General features: G+C 57.0%; 1 protein-coding gene across 1 annotated transcript in view; it reads left to right on the top strand.

Annotated features, from left to right (window-relative positions):
• The window catches only part of PPIL2 (peptidylprolyl isomerase like 2), a 31,646-nt gene extending 11,499 nt beyond the window's left edge, over positions 1 to 20,147 (top strand). Inside the window, exons 9-20 of the mRNA XM_027847476.1 lie at positions 1,097 to 1,172; positions 1,572 to 1,732; positions 3,126 to 3,201; positions 4,891 to 4,997; positions 10,991 to 11,080; positions 11,836 to 11,869; positions 15,596 to 15,713; positions 18,248 to 18,304; positions 18,502 to 18,574; positions 19,278 to 19,340; positions 19,423 to 19,544; positions 19,962 to 20,147. Of these exons, the coding sequence (XP_027703277.1) occupies positions 1,097 to 1,172; positions 1,572 to 1,732; positions 3,126 to 3,201; positions 4,891 to 4,997; positions 10,991 to 11,080; positions 11,836 to 11,869; positions 15,596 to 15,713; positions 18,248 to 18,304; positions 18,502 to 18,574; positions 19,278 to 19,340; positions 19,423 to 19,544; positions 19,962 to 20,055 (1,071 nt within the window). The 3' untranslated portion in view covers positions 20,056 to 20,147. The remainder of the gene's footprint in view (positions 1 to 1,096; positions 1,173 to 1,571; positions 1,733 to 3,125; positions 3,202 to 4,890; positions 4,998 to 10,990; positions 11,081 to 11,835; positions 11,870 to 15,595; positions 15,714 to 18,247; positions 18,305 to 18,501; positions 18,575 to 19,277; positions 19,341 to 19,422; positions 19,545 to 19,961) is intronic.
• Positions 20,148 to 20,879: the final 732 nt, after the last annotated feature.

Raw genomic sequence — 20,879 nt, 5'->3', positions numbered from 1 at the left:
AGATGTGCGTCTGCACCCAGCAGGGCCTTCACTGAGTGGTGGTTGAGTCAATTTGAGTCTAGTTAAACATTTGGCAGGAAGAGGGGGGCAGTGGAGTCAGAAACATGGGCTTCTCCATCACTTTGCTGTCAGTCTCAGAGGGGGACACTCCCCCAGGGCTTTGTGGTGAGGAAGGCCCTTTTGGGCCGGGGATCATCTTGTTCTTAGACGGCATCAGGGCAGCCGGCAACCTGCATCTGGGAGTTTTCGAGCTCTGAGCCCCTGCTTGGTGCACCAGCTGCAGGGGTAGGCTGTTGGGTCAAGGGCAACACAGAAGCCAAGGTCCTGACCTCCTGGGGCCTGTGCTCTGAAATGCTTCTGAGCCATCACAAAGCAGGGGCTCCTGGGAGCACTGACCGAGGGAAGCGGTTCAGAAGGTGTCGGTGAGCACAGAGAGACGGAGCAGATGGCCCGTTAGAGGCGCGGGGGCAGGCAGAGAGGACGGAGCCGACACACGGAACAGACAGACTGCCCTTTCTTAAGGGCCCCGTCATAGCCTCAGACTGAGCCTCTCTGGGACAGAGGGGAGCCCTTCCCGTGGCTCGTCAAGTCAGAAGGGACAATTGAGATCTCCGTTCCAGCCCTTGTCAGCTGGCCCCCAGCTCCTGAGCAGGTCAGGCTGTGACAGGGTGCGGGAGAGAGTGTGCAGTCTCTCTGTTTTGTTTGGTGTGTGTTTTGGATGTGCGGCGGCTGCCCCCCCCATAGAATGTCAGCTCTTCTAGGGCAGGGGCGTTTCATCTTTGGTGCCCCAGGCGGGTGTTGACTGACTCATTGAACCAGAAGGAGCGCTAGGTTTGGCGTCTAGGCCTGGCTTTTTGCTTCTTTCAGACCTTTGTGGTCTGGGCTTTAGAGTGGGCTTTGTGATCTCTAAGCACAGCCCTGCCTGGCCCCCCACTCCCCACCCCCCCCCCCCGTCCTGACACATGGGACTGGCAGACAATACCCAGTCAGGGCCTGGGGGCTTGGGACGTCAGAGGTCATCCCGCCTTGACCAGAGGAGGCCCCTGGGAGCTCTTCCTCTGCTCAGGGGCTCATGTTTCTCTTTGTTTCCTGGCAGGATCCCACCAACCTGGACAAGTTTAATGTGGCCAATTTCTATCATGTTAAGAACAATCTAAGAGTCCTGGACCCAGGTTTGTGACGGTCCCTGTCATGCCCTAATGCGGGCCCCTTTTCTTTGGTGCTTTTAAGTTTCCCATCAGCCCTGGGAGGTGAGGCATGTAAATGTCCTTATCCCCATTTGACAGATGAGGACACTGAGGCCTAAAGGGAGTAAGCCAAGGTCACACGGCAAGTGTTGGAGCTTGACCATGAACCCAGGCCTCCCCACTCAGAGTCTGGAGGTCTTTCCCTACACCATGTTGCCTCGTGGGTAGTGAGGTCCCTGTGTCTGGAGGCGTTCAGGTGGGGAAAGCCCCAGGGAGCTGGTGGACCCTCGGGGCTCATTTCATGCTCCCCACCACTAGTGAGGGCGGAGGCGCTTGGGAGCCCGGCAGATGCCCATCACTCAAGGACATTCTGCTGTTTTGTAGACGAAGAGAAGGCCCGGCAGGACCCAACGTATTATCTGAAAAACACCAATGCTGAGACCCGCGAGACCCTGCAGGAGCTCTACAAAGACTTCAAAGGGGACGAGATCCTGGCAGCAACGATGAGGGCTCCAGAAAAGAAGAAGGTGGACAAGCTGAACGCGGTAAGGCTTGGGCTGGGACGCTTCCAGCGGGAAGGGTGCGCTCCCAGGGAATGGAAGAGGAAGGTCTCACGGATGGTCCATGGCGCAGCCGGCCGGGCCTCTGACCGCGGCCTGAGTCTCTCCCAGCGATTGAGGGCCTGGCGTTCTGTCCTTTTCATAATATGGAATAGCTTTCGTCGCCCCGAAAGCCCCTTTAACAGACATTAACTCAGCTCGCACTTTTAATGAGGCCTCCAGGTGGGCCCGTCCGCCCCAGCTCTGCGCCTCTCCCGCTCCCTCGTTCCGGCCTCTTCACCCTGCTGACAGCAGTGGTGTTTCTGAGGACCTGGGACAGGTAGCTCCGGCTTCCAGGCCCGCCTTCTCCCCCTCTGGTGTTTCCTGAAACCTTTTTCCCAGTTCATCGTCGTCTTCATATGTGTGATTTTTATGGCAGCTGACAGGCACAAAAGTTGTTTCCAGCTTTTCTTCATTATGGGTGATGCAGCCCTAAAGATTTGTGGGCACCTTCCCCTTTTCTGACAGCTTGCCAGTGCTGGCATCACAGGTCAGAGGGCAGGGCGTAATTACTTTCTCAGTGCTTGCAGCCCTCAGACAGGTCGTCCCCAGCCTGGGGGTGGTGGGCATCTGGGAGCTGCTTGTGTGGTCACTGTGCTGCCACAACTTCAGTCATTTGGGTTCCTTTCTCTGCCCTGACTGTGTGTTCACTGATCCCCCCACCCCCGCCTGTCCACCGCAGAGTGTTTCTCCCTGGCCTCTGGGGCGGTTCCTTGCAGATGTTTGAAGTTGTTTTTATCTTGTTCTTTAGGATTGAGAGCAGGAAGGAGCTGTGGGGGCATTGAGGCTCACAAATATTTGCCTTAGATATAGATTTCCTGTTCTTGTTATTCCCCATGTACTGTGCTTATATTTAGTCGTACAGACAAATGTTCATCCAGACCATTGACTGCGTCCGCCAGGAATTCTGTCTCTTTGTTCAGAGTTTGGCCTACCTCCACCCGGCTGCGCGTTCCTCATCGTAACGTGCACGCCGATGGGCGAGCGCAGGGGGCCCGGCCCCCGTGGAACCCAGGCAGCCTTCTTGCTGAGCCCCTCCGGCAGCCTGGGCTTCTTAGAAACGGAGACGTGCAGTCATGAAATTCATTCATTGGGAGCAGTGGAGTGACCTTGATCTTCTACTTCTGCCTGCCCATTTTACAGATGGAGAGGCAGAGGCTTAGCGAGAGGGGGGCAGTGGTCTTCTCTGGGGTCCCACAGCCAGTGAGCGCCAGGCCAGGAATCCATCAGAAAGTCCGCAAAGCACTCGTTGCTCTGGGCCAGTGTCCAGCTCATGTCGGTCACGTTGGGTTGTCAGAAGCTCTCTTGGTGACCCTGCCTTTCCTTCTCTTTCCACCAGGCTCATTATTCCACCGGAAAGGTCAGTGCCTCCTTCACCTCCACAGCCATGGTCCCTGAAACAACCCACGAAGCAGGTAGGTGCACGAGTTCGGTGGGAGTGGGCCGTGCTGAGGCCTCCCCAGAGTGCCGCAGGGGTCCCGGGAGGGAGGCGGAAGCGCCCCTGCCCAGGAAGGCCCTACCCAGGCCAGGGAGGGAGAGCAGGCACCTGGAGACCGGCCCCGTGCCCAGCACGTTTGTGGGGTGACCGTGGAGGGAAGAACTAGCAGAGACCACACTGTCCTGTCGTGTTGGACGGGCCAGACGGGTCTGACCTACGAAAAACTGCTGCCCGGGAGAGCTGTCCAAAGCGGGCGGGGCTGCCCCGCGGCCTCTTCAGTCTGGTCTAGGCCTGACCCTGCTGTCAGGGGCGCTTTGGACCAGATGACCTCTTAGTCCCTGTGGCCCCTCAGCATCTGTGTGGGACACCAAGGATCCTGCAGGGCCTCTGTCCGGGGCCGGTGCTGTTGGCATCTCTCTGACCCATGGCTGCGGCCCCAGGGCACCCGCATCTCACACTGAGCCCCTCTTCTCCTTCAGACTCCAGGCCGCCACCTTCCCTCCCCTCCCCCTCCTCTCTTCCTCCTTTCCGTCCAGGGCCCTGAGGTCCTCCCCATCCTCCCCATCCCTCTGGTCACCCACATCCAGTGACTTGACAATTCTCTCCCCCGAGGGGTCAGAGGTGACCATCCTCAGTTGTCTCCCTGCCCGCCCTCCCCTCAGATGCCAGGCTGTCCTTCCTAAAACTCCACTCTGGCCACCCTGTCAGATCTGACCCTCAGGCTCCTCACACCACCTCCACACCCAACCTCCCATCTCCTGCCTCTGTGCTGTGGCTCGTGCCTTCCTCCTGCCTAGCGTGCCCTCTCTGCGCCTGCAGCGCGGTGCTTGTGGGACTCAATAGATGTGGTCATCCTGCGTCTGCTCCCGGGGTGCACTGGCCCCTCCTTCACTGGCTTCCTTCCAGCTCCCCCGTCCTCTTCCTTCTGCTCCCTGGGCAGCGGCACTTGGGGACTCAGTCACACAGAAAGGCTTATCCCCCTGGGAGCCACTCTCCTGTCCCTGGCGATGGCATGAAAACGTGGGCCCAGAGAAGGGACGGGAAAGGCCTGAGGGCATGCATCGGCGGTGGCAGCTGTGGAACCAGGCCCCATGGTGCCCTGAGGCTCATTCAGTTGTGTGCCGCTCTGTCCCACATCCAACTCATCTGGGTGTGGCTCTGCCAGAAACCCGGGTCTTTTTTTGACCCGGGACAGGGGTGTCCAGGCCAGGAGGGCCCTGAGATTCCTTCGCTGTGAGGTCTTCCAGCTCGGACGCCCCGGGCCCTCCTCCCAACAGCAGTGTCTCATGGCACACACAGCTCCTCTGTGCCTTTGTTGAGGGGCCTGGAGTTCATGCCCTCGGAGGAGCAGAGACATTTAGGCTGGGAGACGGGGCTCTGGGCGGAAAGGGAGATGACACCAGGAGCGGGGGAGGGAGTTAGAGGAAGGCAGAGGCAGGTCTGCACAACGGCGTGGCCCCGGTTGGCGGCATGGCCCCCTGTTGGGGAGAGGGCTACCTCGGGGGGGGAGGGGGATAGATGCTAACTCTGCGCTCTGGGCTCTGGAATCGGAGGAGAGGTAGTTCCTCCGTCCCAGCCCCGGAGCCTGCTTTGGGCTGCTCTCAGTATACAGAGTGGCCCGGACGTGTCCGCGGCAATCCCTAATTGGGCCGTTTCCCTGAGACAGCCGCCATCGACGATGACGTTGTCCGCTATCGGTTTGTGAAGAAGAAGGGCTACGTCCAGCTGCACACCAACAAGGGGGACCTCAACCTGGAGCTGCACTGTGACATGGTAGGTGTGCCAGCCTGTGCCCGTGTGCCCAGAGCAGCCACAGCGGTCTTCTTAAAAAACTTGCCTAGGATGGACCTAGGTCAAGAACTGAGGGCTGAAGAACGTGGGCCTCTCGTGCCTGGACCCTGCGCCAGTCAGATCTGGGCTGGTCGTGTGTGCGTGGCAGGGCAGACGTGCCTGGTGCCCAGGCCTCCCTGAGGAGCCCAGCTTTCGCCTGGCTTTCGCTGGGCCTCTGGCCGAACTCTGGATTGCCAAGGCCTCAGCCTGTTTCAGAAACAGACCAAGCCCAGGCTTTTCCTGCTCGGAGAATATGAGGGTTACTTGGTGGTGGCTCTCATCTGAATCCCTAGAGACTGGGGGCCTGGGGGCAGTCGTGGCATGAGCCCAGGTCTCTGAGGGCTCTTTCTGCTCCGTTTCTGGAATCCCAGCGCCAGCTTCCAGCACCTCTTTGTCTTTCCCTACTGGCTCCAGATGGGCCCCACTGCGCGTCTGGCGTGACCTCCCCTACTCTGAGATTCCCAGAGAGGGCGAGCCTGCTGCCTCAGGCTGTCCGGCCCTCATTCTCCCCACAGAAGCCAGGTGGCAGCTCTGCCGGGCTTTGGGCAAGCAGACAGGAAGCTCCTCGCTGCCTGTGAGATAGATAGGACAAATCTCTGTCTCTATTTTGGAGAAGAGGAAATGGACACAGAGCAGGAAGTGCCTTCCGCCAGGTTCTGTAGATAGTGAGCGAGATGCTTTCTCTCCTGAGCGGGGCCTGCCACGGCTCCTGCAGATGCATGCTGGGAGCGCGTCTGCCTTTGCCGCGTTTGTGGATGGCCCTGGACAAGGCCTTCCCCAAGTCACTTGGCCTCACCGTGGAGACATGACTTTTTTAGTTTAATTTTATTTTTTCCAATGAACAAAAATCTGCTTTTCTCTTCCTTCCCACTCTGCCATCTTTGAAAGTCAAAGCTTTTGTCACTGTATGTATTGCCAAACCAAGCGTCTACACTGGCCATTTGCAGAGATGGACGTCTTGTTCTGTACCTCTCTGCCAGGAGGTGGTAACGGGCTTCATCACGGGCTCTGGCATCGTGTCTGGTCACTGCCTTAGTGGGAGCTGTGCGGGTTCTGCCCGTTTCACTTTGTGTTGGGTCAGACCAGTCTTCCTAGGTTTCTCTGAACTCCTTCCTTTCATCATTTCTTGAGGCACAGTCATGCCCCAGTTAATGGGCAGCTCTCCGCTTCCTAGTTCTTTGCCACCACAAAAATCAGCCTGTACCTGCGGGTCCTTTCTTCTTCCTGGATCTCCCTGGGGTCACGGGCCTAGTAGAGGTAGCTCTGGGGGCCGAGGGCATGATAGGTCCGAGATGTTTGGGGTGGAGCGCCCCCGTGCCTGACTAGAATAACTGCAGGAGGGGCCTTCTCTGCCTGGGGCAGCAGCTGGCCCACGGGTCTCTCCCCTCGTTAGCCGACTTTGTCTCCTGCTGACTCACCCTCTGTTCTCCAGGGCTCCTTACCCAGTAAGTCATAGGATGGCAGGCCGAGGAAGGAGCCCCGACCCCTTTCCTGGACAGACACTGAGCGTGAGGCCCAGAACGTGGGGGGAGCCAAGGCAGGCCTCCCACTGGGTACCTCCTGGCTGCCAGCCCTGCTCCTGAGGACAGAGGCTGTGACTGGCGTACGGTTGAGGGGCAGAACTTTGAGATCTCATCTCCCCAGTTCCTCTGTGAAGCCTTCCTTGATCGGTCCCTCGGCGTGATGGAAGTGGTTTCTTCCTCGTCTGATCTCACGGCACTTGCCTCCTGTCTCACATACTTTTCATATTTTCAGCCAGTAAACATTAGTTGTCCCTCCTATTAAACTGTAAACTCCTGGTGGGCTGGGGGACTTTAAAAGGGGCTTTAGGAAAACAGCCTCGGCCTTCGTGTTGGCCATCAGGCATCACAGCTCGGCCTTGTTTACGTGGACTGAAGGTTCCTGAGTAAAATAAAGACAGGATTTGTTCTTCCTGCCTTGGGTCCCTTCGGCCGAGTGCCCTCCCGGCAAGGAGGGGGATGGGGCTGCCATCTGGTGATGATGTCATGCAGCCAGATACAGATGGGTGGAGGAGGCGCTTCTGCTATTTCTGTCTTGTCTTTCCTTGCCAAGGGTGGAGAGGCCCTCCACTCACCCTGAGACTGGCACACGTCTTTCCAGAGCAGTGGGGAGAAAGGACAGGAGCCTTCTTGAGCTATGTGAGAAGAGATTGAAGGACTAGGCCAGGCACTAAGATTCTCCTCAGTGACTGCAGGGCTGGAAATGGAGAGTCAGAGCTACAAATCTGGAAAGGATGTTAGAACATAAGCGGGTCAGAGCTGGGAGGAATGTTAGCGCTAAGAAGGATGGTGGAACAGGAAATGTCAGACTGGGGGCTGGGAAGGGCCTTAGGCGAGGTGATAGCAGAGTTGGGAGGGGCCTTAGGACAGGGGGTGTCAGGGCTGGGAGGGGCCTTAGAGCTCTGGCTCCTAGAGTCTCAAAGATGATGGAGGCCAACCATCCACCCAGCACGGTATGATCTTGTACTGCCTAGGACTTTACGTCCCAGTTTTCAGAAAGAAGGAAAAAAGAATATTCTTTGAAACGTGGTTTGACTTTGATTCTTAACAGAATCTCAGGATGCTCTAAAGGGATGATTTGTGCCCATCAAGGGAAGACGTCATACTCTTTAAGAGCCACCGGTGCAGGCACCTTGTCAGAAGGACAAGGGAGGGGCCTCTGGCATCTGCTGTCCTGGGTTCTGAGATTTCTGCAAGGCACCTGGTAGAGTCTGTTGGGATCCTGGTGGCTAGGAGATGGCAGAACTGGATGGGGTCAGGATGTGGAAGGGAGGCGGGCAGAGGAGACGTCTCCAGTGAGCTGAGCCCAGCGCAGTTTTAACTTTTATCAGGGCTCAGCTGGCAGGCTCATCAGATCACTGGCCGCCGTGATGTGGAGAGGGATGGCTAAACCCTGGATAACAGAATTGGGATCCAGAAAGATCCTGACAGGCGAGAATAATGGGCTAAAATGAATAAGATTCTATTTATCCCAATTGAATTTCAGACACAAAACATTCAAAAAGTCACCCATTCTAGGAGAGTACGGGGTGGGGTGCAGGGAAGACTTGCCCGTTAGGGTCCGTGCACTTCAAGCAAAGGCCCGACGCCTGAAGGGCCTGGTCTGTGGGCACACAGCCCCTGGTTCTCTCCGGAGGATTTTGGGGGAAGGCTGGAGGGGTGATGTTTGCAGTTGGACTTGACGGTTTTCTGCTCTGACATCCTGCGATTCTTTGACCCCTAGTCCTAGCTGTGTGGCCTTGGATAAGCCACTTGGAGGAGATCCTTGAGCTGCTGAGTGTGGAGTCTGGGTGAAAGGCCGCAAAGTGTGGCCTTGGAGTCAAGAAGCCCTGGGTTCAGATACCACCCCTCTAATCCTCAGTCTCTTCATCTGCAAAATGGGTACAAAATGTTGTGGAACCCCAAGGAGAGAATGTTTGCAGACTGCTTTGCGGACTGTGCACATCCCAGCAGGGTCTTTTGGTTCTAGGTGTTGAGGGGCAGGTGAGTAAGAACCACCCTCTTCCTGCAGGCGGCCCAGCAGCCCCTGCCATTACGCAGCAGTGGGGCACAGGAGGGAAGGAGGGAGTCGGGTTTCCTTGGCGACCATGGAGCTACCTCGGGGCCTGTGGCTGCTGTGGGAACAGCCTGGGAGAATGGCCTTTACTGCTGAGTGGCCCAGGTCCAAGGCCCAGGCTCTGTTTCACCAGATGGCAGATGAGGGCTCTCCGTGAGCTGCCAATAATACCCAGGCACAGGGTTGAGGCTGAGAGCGAGGCACGTGTCAGTTGAATCGTAGGATAGAGACCGTCAGAGCTGGGATGGGACTTTAGATCGTAGAACATAGAATGTCTGGCCTGGGAAAGACCTGAGAAGATAGAACGGACGGTGTCAGAGTGGTCAGGGACCTTTGAGATCATTGGTCAGATTCCCGCATTTGACGTGGGAGTGAGCGGTTGAGTCAGAAAGCTTGGGGTAGGTGGCTCAGTAGTGAATCCAGGGCTCTTCCCCTCACTTCATTGCCTCCGACTCCAGCCTTTTCTGTAGTTTTCTTATAAAAAATATATTCTTGGTGCCGTCTGTCTTCCCATCAGTGATTAGATCCTTAAGACAAAGAAATCTGAAGCTGTAATCCAGCTAGTACAGCGACGACTCTCGCACAGTGGCCGTGGTATTTGGCCCTGCCAAATCTTGTGGGCCTCAGTTTCCTCCTCTGGTCAGACAACGCCTGAGACCTTCCCTGACTTCCGTCACTCAGAGTTGGAAATCCTTCACGTGATCTTTCCGTTTACGTTGTGGTCGTAGGTCCACCGCTTTGCTTTGCGTCAGTTCCCCGAGCTTCTCCAACATCCACATTCTCATCCTGTCTCTCTGTTCTCTTATGTTGGGTCACGCTTCCTCTCCCAACACGTGTTGATCGGCACCTTCTCTGAGCTTAAGTCCAGGAAGGGCTTATCGCACGCCAGAGGCGCTTCCTCCGTCAGACTTACCAGCTGTATTCCTGCTGGGGCAGCACTGTGTTTCCTGTCCTTTGTACCACACAGAGGGCGGCTGGGTCTGTCTTTCAGCTCCTGGGGGCGTATGCCCACCTCTGTGCCTTTGCCCTGGCTGTCCCCCTTGCCTCCTGTGGGCTCCCGTCAACATCCCCTAATTACCCCAGAGTTGCCAGTGCCCTTCCTTCCTCCCTAATCCCCTATATTTTTCTTGTATGTGCGTATTTGTCCGTTAGATTGTAAGCTCCTTGAGGGTAGGCACTGTCTTTTGCCTCTTTTTGTATCCCTAGTGCTTAGCACAGTGCCTGGCACATTGTAGGTCCTTAATCAATGTTGATTAAATTGAACTGAATTTTTTTCCCCCAATAGAATGTAAGGTCCTTGAGGGCAGGCAGAGACAGTTTCGTTTTTGCCTCTAGCTCACAGCCCAACACATAGTAGGTGCTTAGGCAGTCATGCTCGGCGCTTGGTCAGTGGTGGAGTTTCTTGGTTAAAGAATGGGGAGGCCCTGTTAGTCTATTTGCTGGTGTACTTCCCGATTGAAATCCAGGAGGGTCAGACTGCCTCCCAGCTCCACCAGCAGTGCGTGCTTAGAAAACCCTGCTGCGATTTTCTAAGGAAGGCTATTGTATTGAACAGGTATCTCAAGCATTGCGATTGTGGGACCCGGCTGCAGATTTGCCCTCAGCTCCCAGCAGCTGTGGGCAGAATGAGGAATCTGGGCTGGTGTGTCCCCAGCTTGACCGACAGGGTCCACCCCCTCAGAAAGGAAGGAAGAATTTTCTGGGCTTAGGAGGGGGATCTGTTTCTGGGGGATCCATCCCTTTTTCTAGGTAGTAGAAAGTCATGTTTTAATAGCACGGGGAAAACCTCAAGCCCCTAATCCCAGTTGGCCAGCTTTTTGATTCGTTCACGAGGGGAAAGGGTTGGTGTGATAGATGGGGAGTGGGTTGGTGACCCTGGGTGGGAAGAGGGCTAGAGATGAATCCTGGTTAGTTAAGGCCTTAGAGATCCTACGATCCTTAGAGCTCGTGAGTCCAACCCTCATGCTCTCCAGAGGAGGAAACTGAGGCCCACACGAGGTAAAGCGATTTGCCCAAGGTCACCTAGCTTGTGTTGGAGGAGGATTTGAACTCATATCTTCTTGACTGCCAGTCCAGCACTCCGTTTGCTTCTCTAGGGCGGACCCCTCATTTTACAGATGAGGCCCAAGGTCACATAACTTGGTTTGGAGGAAGATTCGAACTCAAGCCCCTGGACTCTTGCACCAAGGACATTCCCTGAGTTGGGCCTTAGTTTCCTCCTCTGTAACATGGGGGTGATAGCCCGTGTCCCACCCTGCCAGGATGGTTTTGGGCAGAAAGTGTAGGGGGAACCTTGGAGCCTCGGGAGTCCGAGCTCTTGACGCCCACGGCTCAGCCTGACGTGCATGGCTTCTTTGCAGACTCCCAAAACGTGTGAAAACTTCATCAAACTCTGCAAAAAGAATTACTACGATGGGACCATCTTCCACAGGTCGATCCGAAACTTTGTGGTGAGTATTGCTGGGGGGAGCACGGGCCGTGTCACCATCATTCCCAGAAGCACCTGGCCCGGACTGCGCTTGGCTGTCAGTCATGGCTTACCTCTGCCCCGACTGCCCAGGTCGCCTCAGGCGGCCCCCTGCTCCTCTCTGGGCCTCACTTTACATGTCTGTCCAGGGGAGGGGTGATTCTGAGGGTCCTTCCTGCTCATCTTGGCCCTGGGGATGACTTTGCCTGAGTCAGGGAACCTTTCTCTGGGCCTTTATGTGGGAAGCAGGGGAAAGAGGGCTGACTGTGCAGGCCAAGGACACAGATTGAAATGTGCCATCATCGGTCTCTGAGGCGTACAAGCCGGATGACTGTGGACGTGTCACTGCCCCTGTCTAGGCCTCAGTTTCCTCATCTGTAAAATGGGGGTGGGGGTGGACGAAAAGGCTTCTGAGGTCCCTTTTGGCTGGACCCAATGAGCTCCTTCCCCCCTTTAAAGAGGAGGGGGCTCAGAACGGGGGATTTGAGGCCTCCCCCTCCTGATCTGTCCGTCATTAGAGCTGCCTCCCTCCTTGAATGACCTTGGCTCTCTGCAAGCATACAGGATGACGCAGAAATTGTGCTTCTCCCCACCTGTCCCTGCGCCAGGGAGAATGGAAGCCCCTTGAAGGCAGAGACCGTGGCAGTGCTGAGCCCAGGTCTCTTTTCATCTTTCCTTTTCCCTGTCCTCAGTGCTCATCGACTGACATTTTGTTCCTTCCTTCTCCCTTCTCTCTAGATCCAGGGTGGGGACCCAACTGGCACAGGGACAGGTAAGTGTGTACTCAGTCATGTCTTCAGCACTCAGTTCTTTCACAGGGCCCGTCTTCAGTCCAGCAGCCACTGGGACCCAGTCTGTGGTGCAGAGTTGCTAAGAGTGGTGAGGCTTTGCCAGCGCCTCCTTCCAGTGGCTCTCTGAGCCTGGGGGCGTGGTTGTTGTGGAGTGGGGCATCAGGCCAGTTTGTCCCCGTGGTGCTGTCCCTGCGTTGTCTGCAATAGCCTGAGGGCCAAATGTTTAGGCAGCAGTCCAAGGCCCTTCAGTCAGATCCATGCCTGTCATGGCGGAGCTGGCTGGGGATCAGACCTTGGTGGGGCTCTGGGCCTGAGGCTCTGGGCAGCCAACCAGTGGGAGTAGTCTGGGTCAGGATAGAACTAGGAACCAAGGCAGGAAAACATGGAACCAGGTAGTGACCAGGGGCCACACAGGATGTCAAGTCAGGGATGGCCATAGAAGGGCTGAGACTGGGGGCAGTCAGAGCCTGTGCTTGCAGTAGCCAGGCTGGAGGCTCCAGCTGCAGAATCCCAGAATCATTGAAGCTTCTCATCCCAGGAGAAGATTCCCCTCCCTCTCTGACATAGGCTGGATGGCAGAAAACTCTTTCCACCAGTGAAAGCTATCCCAAGATTTTGTGGGCTGCCTTGGGAGGTGGAGGGGTCCCTATAGCTGGAACCATTTATCAGGTTGTAGGCGAGATTCCTGCTCAGGGATAGGTCACACTGGATGCCCCTTAGATCCCTGTTGACTCTTAGAATGTGATGCTGTGAGCCTTGGTAAGTGGTCATCTCCAGGGAGGGAGAACTCACTGCTTCTCAAGGCATCTAGGGGGTGCCACAGTATAGAGCGATGGGCTTGGGGTCAGGAAGACCTGAGTTCAAATCCTGCCTCAGACACTTGTGACCACTGCTGTTTGCCTCAGTTTCCTTATCTGTAAGTGGAGATCATAATAGTACCTGCCTCTCAGGAGTATATCAGGGACTAAGGGATGTTAAAGAGGAGGACCAGCATCTCTGGTGTGGGGGCTTGCCAAGCCCTTTTCAGGGATGTTCATCCACCACTGGTGTCCATCTGGCACTCAGCTCTCACCCGTGGCTCCAAGAAACTGTTGCATGCACAGTGGCCGCACCCCGGTAAACTGCCTTGCAGATAAGCTAAACCAGGTCGAGGTTAACTGAGGGGCTTCACACCCATTGGTGAGTCGGGGGAGCGTCTGCCTACACCTGTGAAGACTCCCCCAGCAGAATGGGTAAATGAGAACAGTTTGTTCCAGTGGCCGTGAAGGCAGCTGGAGCAGGCTCAGACGTTGAAGACGCCAAGGTCACCGCTGCGTCTCAAGCCCTCACCAGTTATCCTGACTTTTGCCCTACCACCAGACTTTGGTGACTGTGGAAGAAAAAGTGAGGCTGATGACTTTGGGCAATTCTGCCTCACTTAAATCTGATTCATGCATGAGTCAAGACATCACCCCATGATGTCACTGGTCCTCTTCAAAAACGAAGGACAGACAATAATAATGACAATCACCTCTCAGTGGCTATTGTGAGAGGATCCAATAAGATCATATTTATAAAGTGCTTAGCACATAGTGGACACTTAAGAAATGCTTGTTCTCCTCCCTTCTGAGTCTTGTAACAAAGAATGAAGACTGAGGGTGTCCCCACTGACCCCACAGGGGCAGGGAGATGCCTGGGCTTTCCACATGCTTTATGCATATTATCATTCGATCCTCACCACAACCCTGCATGGTAGGTGTGTTATTATCTGCATTTTACAAATGAGGACATTGAGTTTCAGACTAGTTCAGACTTGCTAGAGTCACTCTGCTAGAAGGATCTGGGATAGGATTTCAACTCTTCTTGACCCTGGGCCCAGCTCTCTGTCCCTCTGTACTGTTTCTCTTGGTGATCTCATCAGCTCCCAGGGATGCAGTCATCATCTCTGCAAACCATTCTCTGGTCTCCTTGTGTCCCCTTAACCTCCCTCTTGACCCCCAGTCTCACATCTCCAGCTGCCTTTTGGCATTTTTGAATTGAACGTCCCATCTCTATCATCAGCTCTAAACTTGTGTCCGAACTGGGCTTGTCATCGTTCTCCAATTTCCCTATGACTGTTGGAGGCACTACCCTCCTCCTGGTCACCCGGGTTTGAAACCTGGATTCATCCTTGACTCCTCACGCTGTACGCTCCATATCCAGCGTCTTGTTCTACTTACTGGCAGTTCTTTTGTGTGTGTGTGTCTGTGTGTCTGCTTCTCCAACACCGCCCCCACCCTGGTGCAGGCCCTCATCGCCTCACACCTGGAGTATGAGAATCACCTGCTGGGGGTCTGCCTGCCTCCGGCCTCTTCCCACTCCAGGCTAGCCTTCGTTCGGCCACCGAAGTGATATTCCCCGAGTGCAGGGCTGACCGTGACACTCCCCGAGTCCGCTCCCTGGGGCCGCCAGGAGCAACTCCAAAGTCCTCTGGCCTTCAAATCCCTGTGCGACCTGACCCCTCCTGCCTCTCCAGGCTTCTTACCCCTTAGGCCTGGCTGTGCCCATCTCTCTGCTCTAGACATCTTCTACGGCTGCCCCATGCCTGGAGTGTTCGCCCTCCTCTGCCCTGACCACTCTACGTCCCCACTAAAATCCCACCGTCTGTAGGAAGCCTCCCCAGCCCCTCTTAATCCCGGGGCCTTCTCTTCGTGTATTTTTGTTGTTCAGTTGCATCCAGCTCTCCGTGACCCCATTTGGGGTCTTCTTGGCAAAGATACCAGAGGGGTTTGCCGTTTCCTTCTCCAGCTCATTTGACAGATGAGGAAACTGAGTCAAGCAGGGTGAAGTGACTTGCCGGGTCACACAGCTGGGAAGTGTCTGAGGCCAGATTTGAACTCGGGAAGATGAGTCTTTGTGACTCCAGGCCTGGCACTCTGGGCACTAGGGCGCCCCCTGGCTGCCCCTTCAGGCCCTGTGCTCTGGGCGCTGCGGCACCCCCTGGCTGTTTTGTGGATTAACTCCTTTATCTTGTCTGTAGCTCATTTGCCCAGTTGCTTGAGGTCAGGGCCTGTCTTTTTCCTTTCTTTGTTTCCCCAGCCCAGCCCTAGCCCTGTGCCTGACACACAGCAGGTGCTTAGCATGCCACTTGCACACCAGGATGACCCAGTCCACCAGACCTCCCCAGGCCTCCCGGCTGCTCCTTTGCCCAGTAGCAGAAATGCCCCCACCTCATGGTCAGCCCCTGGGCCATTCCCTGAGACCGGTGCTCTGGGCCCCGACCTTTGAGTTTCCTCCACTGGCAAACAAGGCGTGTGAGAAAGGACTTTATAAAAGCACCTGGGAGCAGGGGCTCCCTCCGGGGTCTGCAGTGGCCACCCTTCCACGTTCTCTGTCCCCCCTGTGGCAATGGGTGCTGCTCTGGCCGGCAGAGGTGTGGCTGGGGCGTTGAATTCCCTGAGGGGGCGACCTCGGGCCATTAGCTTTGGAGTCAGGGCCTGCCCAGATCCCAGCTGTGCCAGCCCTGCCATGCCAGCATGGGCCGTGCCCCGTGTCCTTGTCCTGGGTGGGGTAGACCATCAGTGACTTCTGCTCTCTGCGAGGCCTGGGGTAGAAGAGAGGCGTGGGGGCTGGTCTGGGGACCCAGGGGGGATTCCTGGGCAGCTCCTGCTGGCCCAGGCCTGGCATCCTTCCGCCAGGGCTGGCCCAGCTCACCATCCTGCCTGACATTTGTGTTTTTGGTCTTTCAGGGGGTGAGTCCTACTGGGGGAAGCCCTTCAGGGACGAGTTCCGGCCCAACCTGTCACACACGGGCCGCGGCATCCTCAGCATGGCCAACTCTGGGCCCAACTGCAACAAATCCCAGTTGTGAGTTCTAGGCCCTTGGCGGGGGAGGGCGGCATCAGGGCTGCAGATTGGGGGCTGCCTCTGGGCTCTGGAGGGTGTTGGGGCCCACCCCGCCTGAAGAAGAATCTCCTGAAAACGTCTCAGATGAGACGCACCACCCTGTGCCCAAAGGCCTCCAGGGACGGCGAGCCCACCCCTTCCTGAGGCAGGATTCCCAGATGTAAGGAAGTTCCTCCTAGAGTGAGCCTAAATCAGTGGCTTCCTGGGGCCCCCCACAGAGCAAGGCCCATCGGTCTTCCACAAGGGCCCTCAGGCCCCCTTCTCTTCTCCAGACCACACTGCCCAGTTCCTTCATTTGGTGCTCCTAGGATGTGGCCGCCAGGCCCTCCCTCATCCAGGGGGCCCTCCTCCGGTCACAGTGGGGCATCGGTGCTTTTCTTAAGCTGTGCTTCCAGAACTGACCCTAACCAGGTCTCTGGCTGGGGTCTGGCCAGGGGACAGGGCGTTGGGACCCTGGCGACCTTCTCAGGCAGTCTGGCTTTCTTGGCAGCCAGCCCCCATGGATGACTCGCCAGGCCTCAGAAACCTTCTCCATCTTCCCCCATCTTCTCAGCCTCTGGCTTCCCCTTCCTGGCCTGCCCCCCCAAGCAGCGTCCCAGATCAGCCATTCCCCACCTGGGCAGCCTCGGGCCTAGAAAATGAGGGCTCATGGATTGGAGCTGGAGGGGCTTCAGACCCGCTCAGAGGAGGATCCTGAGGCCCAGAGAGGCTGGCACTGGCCCAAACCCAGCAGCCCAGGGCCCTGCCGCCTGCTCTTGGCCTCTCGGATACAGCCTAGGGGATCTTTGATGTTCCTTCCAGCTCAGACATTCTCTGCCTCTGTCTGGTCAGGCCTTCGTCAGTAGGAATACAGGCCTGATCGTGCATTCACAAAGCCTGGTCTGTGTGGGCCCCAGCGGGGTGTGGTACTAACTCGTGAGGATGGACGGGGCGGGGGGAGTATGGGGAGCCTCACTGGGTCCAGAGGGAAGCGGAGGCCCCAGAGAAGGGCAGGGCCTTGCTCAGGGTCACCCAGCTCTAAAAGCTCAGGACTGAAACTCATCTGGTCTTCGGGCTCCAAAGATGGCGGTGGCTTTCTTTGCACACCACTGATCTGCCAGAAAAGACATTATCCATCAAGCTCTCCCTCAAATAGTCCCCTGGACCTGTGACTCTGAACCCCTCTAGGGAGGGGGAGCTCCCCATTTCTAGGGTCACCTTCATCTTAACCCAAACGCATTCTTTTGCTGCCCCTGGAATGTTCCCTTTCACTGGAGGGGCCTGATGGGAGCTGTCCAGATACTTGAGCCAAGAAGGTTTGAGCAATCCCCTCCAGCCACACCTTGACCATCCCTTACAGAACCTCGCCAGGCACCCCACAGAACTCCAGAGAAAATGAGAAAGGAGAGGAAAGCATGACAGGCCAAAGGTTCTGGCCATGGGGGGCTGGTCATGTGGGGTCCAGATGAAGAAAGGGAACCAGAAATCTGGACGGTGTCAGGAGGGGATTGGGCCTCTTCTGTGTGGCCCGGGGCAGAAGGCCAGACCCTGGGCTCCTCCCATACCACAGCTGATGAGCCCTTCCTGTGAGGTTCAGTGGCCACTTCATGGGAATGCCTCTGAGGCCCTCTGAGCTTCTGGAGTAAGAGGGTCTGGAGTGTGCTGCATACGTCTAAGGGCCTGCAGCACATTAGTGGTAGGAGCCCAACTGGGAACCTCGGTCTCCTGGGCCAGATGCCTCCACTGCTGAGTGGGGTCACCAGGGGGATGAGCTTGGAATTGCAGGGCCTCGTTTTGTTTTGAATTCATTCTCTTGGGGTCCTGGAGGATCTCCCTTGGAGTTTACTTTTGGAGGAGTGGGGACAGGAACGTGGACAGGCCCGGGCCTCTTGCAGTCCCAGAGGCATGTCTCATCCCTGCCCCGTTCTGGATTGCTCTCAGTGTCTGGACGTGCTCCCACTGAGCTAAGTTGGCCTAGGCTGATGCACAAGCAAGACCCCTTTCTGGCTGGCGGGCAGGGCAGCCCACAGCTTTCATTTCAGTGAGCCAAGGAGGGGACGTGGCTTCTTCAGAGGCGCCTAAGGACCAGAGGGTCATATATACGTTAGTGATCAGGGAGAAAAAAAATATGTACCATTTGTTGGACCCAGAATTTCCCCCAGAGGCCTAAATTAAGATGTCCTACGAAGTAGGGGTGGGGAGGCAGGCAAGAGCCTGAACTGGAGGCCCCCTGAGGGCTGCTCAGATTCAGCGGCCGGTGGCTGGGCACCGGGTGGATGTGTGGCGGGCTCCTGGACTGCCTGCTCCCTCGCTTCTCCCATCTTGAATTCGGGAGTCCCGGAGCCCAGCTGGGTTCTACTGCCCCTTCCCCACTGCTCCTTGCCCTGAAGCTAGCTGGCGTGTACCCTCCTCCCCAGGCCTCCTATACTTGGGGGGTCACTTCAGGCTGTACCCCCAGGGGTTTGGGGGGCCACCTCTCTGCTGAGGGTCACAGTCTGCCTCTTGTTTCTCTCTAGTTTTATCACTTTTCGGTCGTGTGCTTACCTGGACAAGAAGCACACCATCTTTGGAAGGTAAGAGAAGCCCTGGAGAGGGCCCCCGGGAGCCCACCTTGGGGGGCAGGATCTGCCCTCCCCGCCTAGTCTCCAGCACTTGTTGGTGCCCTCCTCATTCAGATCCCATTGCCTCTTGGGGGTCTGTGTGCTCTCTGATGGGGGTGTGGCCACCTGTAGCCCATCCCTCCATGGCCTCCCCTCTCCTCCCCCTGCAGAGTTGTTGGTGGCTTTGACACCCTCACAGCCTTGGAGAACGTGGAGAGTGACCCCAAAACTGACCGGCCCAAGGTAATGGGGCTCCCCGGGTCTGCTGGTTGCAGCCCTGAGTGGTGGTGGGAAGGCGCTTTCTTTGGAATCAGGACTGGGGTTTGTTGGGGTTTTCTGTTTGTTTTTTCTCCCAACTTTTCGGCTCGGCAGCCCCACAAACGGGGACGAGCCACGGCCTCTGGTCCTCGGTGTCTCGTCTCTAGTGGGGTCCCTTGGCTTTGGAGCAGTTCACTTCCCCCTCACCTGTGTTCTCTCACATGAGCTCTCCCTTCTAACAGGTGCTTGTGGGAGGGCGCGGCCTTTGCCAGGGCAGGGGCCCCAGATCATGTGAGGTGGGGGAGAGGTATCAGCCGTGGGAGCTCTCAGTGGATGGCCTCAGCTTGGTCAGTGAGCGAGGGGGAGGGACGGGGTGTCAGAGGGTGCCTTGCAGCAGCGAGGGCCCAGCCAAGCTTCTGTAGCTCGTTTGAGGTGGTTTCCGAGTTCTCCCCGCTTTGTTGGGCAGCCTGTGTGGAGCTCGTGGGGTGGTGATCTAGGGCTGGGCTTGGCAAGGACAGAGCTGACCGGCCTAAGGCAGCCTCTCCCCAGCCCAGCACACTGCTCGAGGAGGTGGCCTGGACCGAGGTCCAAGGCCCTGAGGCAGGAGGGCCTGGGCCCATCGGAGCGGGCCTTGTCCCGGTGCCCCAGGGGCAGCGGCTGTTCCCCTGAGCTCAGTCTTTTTTACCAGGAGGACATTCGAATTGAATCCGCCACAGTCTTTGTGGACCCGTATGAAGAAGCCGATGCTCAGGTGAGGCCCAGGCCCTTGGACCAGCTCTGCCCCCTTCCCTCCGAGATGCCTGTGAGCTCACTGCATGCCGGTCTCATTGCAGGTTGCTGAAGAACGGGAGAAAACCAGAATGGAGGAGGCCCCCAAGGTGAAGGCCACCGTGGCCCCGTCGGGCCCCCGGGTTTACCGTCAGGGAGTGGGCAAATACATCTCCCCTGAAGTCACGTGAGTGCCCTCTTCTCCACAGCCATCTGTCACTCCCTGGGGCGTCCGTCCGGCTCCCTTCCTCAGGCACCGGGGGCTTTGGGGAGGGGTGGGGGGACGTCCTGAGAATGGCCAGGGGAGCAAAATGAGGCATTCCAAGGGGGCCCTGGATATGTGGTGATGCTCAGAAAGCAGCAGGCTTATCCACAAGTTGTTTCCTGTTACCTTTCTGATCAGGGGCCGGTGGAGAAGCCGAGCTCAGTCCCTTCTGTCCCAGAGACATCTGAGCCCCAGGCCAGGGAGCTGCCATCTGGGGCAGGGGGAACGACCACCCAGCCAGCCGGCCAAGCCCGCCCAGCACCACACCTGAGCCCTTCCCTGTGGCCCGGTCAGTGGCTCTGGCCTTCGTAGCTATATTTCTCTCTCTTCTGGTCACAGGAAACGAGCTGCAGAGGAGGAGCCCTCAACCAGCGCTGCCGTGGCCGCCAAAAAGAAGCCCGGCCGGGGTTTTGGGGACTTCAGCTCCTGGTGATGGCCTCAGCTCGGGGCACCCTCTGGAGACAGATGCACTTCAGGGCCCGGCCAGCCTTGGCTCCAGGGAGTGGCCTGAAATAAAGTAGGATGTTTTTTTCATATGTGTCCCTGCTTGATCTCTGCCCCGTGTCACGTGATCTCCAGGGCCAGAGCTCCCTTGCCCCCACGGTCATCCGTGACGGACTCAGTTCTGGCTGGAGCAGTCTGCGCGTGACACAGAGCGGAAGGGCTGGGTCTTGTTGCATGATGGTCATGGTCCTCATAGAGCGAAAAGCCAGAACGTGCTGTAGAACCTCATAGAGATTTAAGGTCAGGCTGGAGATGGGCCTTCTTAAAAGCCCACTTCACAGGTACCGCAAGATTGGGAAGGCAGCAAGAAAAGATCCACAAGTCCTAGTGAACCACAAGCCCCAAATGAGTTAGTCATCAGGATGACATGGCTGTGATAAAACCCACTCCATCCCAGGCCCCTGTGGACAGCCCATGCAGGTGACCGACCTGTCTCTTCTGCCCCCGGCAGCTCAGACCACTGCCTGGGAATTGGGAAGGGAGTGGGTGGTGAGCTGGAGAGCATATTGGGGAAGGGCCGGCTGCATCATTGGCCAGCATCCCGAGGGGTCACACTGTGAGAGGCAGATCCCAAAGTTGTCCCGGCTGCCCTGGGAGAGTGGAGGCCCCATCCCTGGGGCCCCTCCAGCAAAAGCTGTGTGATGCAAGGAGGAGAATGTCACAGTCACTAGTCTGGACGGACACCTCGCCTCCATCCCAAGAGGGATGAGCCCCAGTGTCCCAGAGCATGGCATGAGGTGTAATGGGTACCAT

The sequence above is a fragment of the Vombatus ursinus genome, unplaced genomic scaffold (genome assembly GCF_900497805.2).
Source record: "Vombatus ursinus unplaced genomic scaffold, bare-nosed wombat genome assembly UNPS02015411.1, whole genome shotgun sequence".
NCBI classification, from domain to species: Eukaryota; Metazoa; Chordata; class Mammalia; order Diprotodontia; family Vombatidae; genus Vombatus; species Vombatus ursinus.
This window is presented reverse-complemented; position numbering and strand designations above follow the sequence as displayed.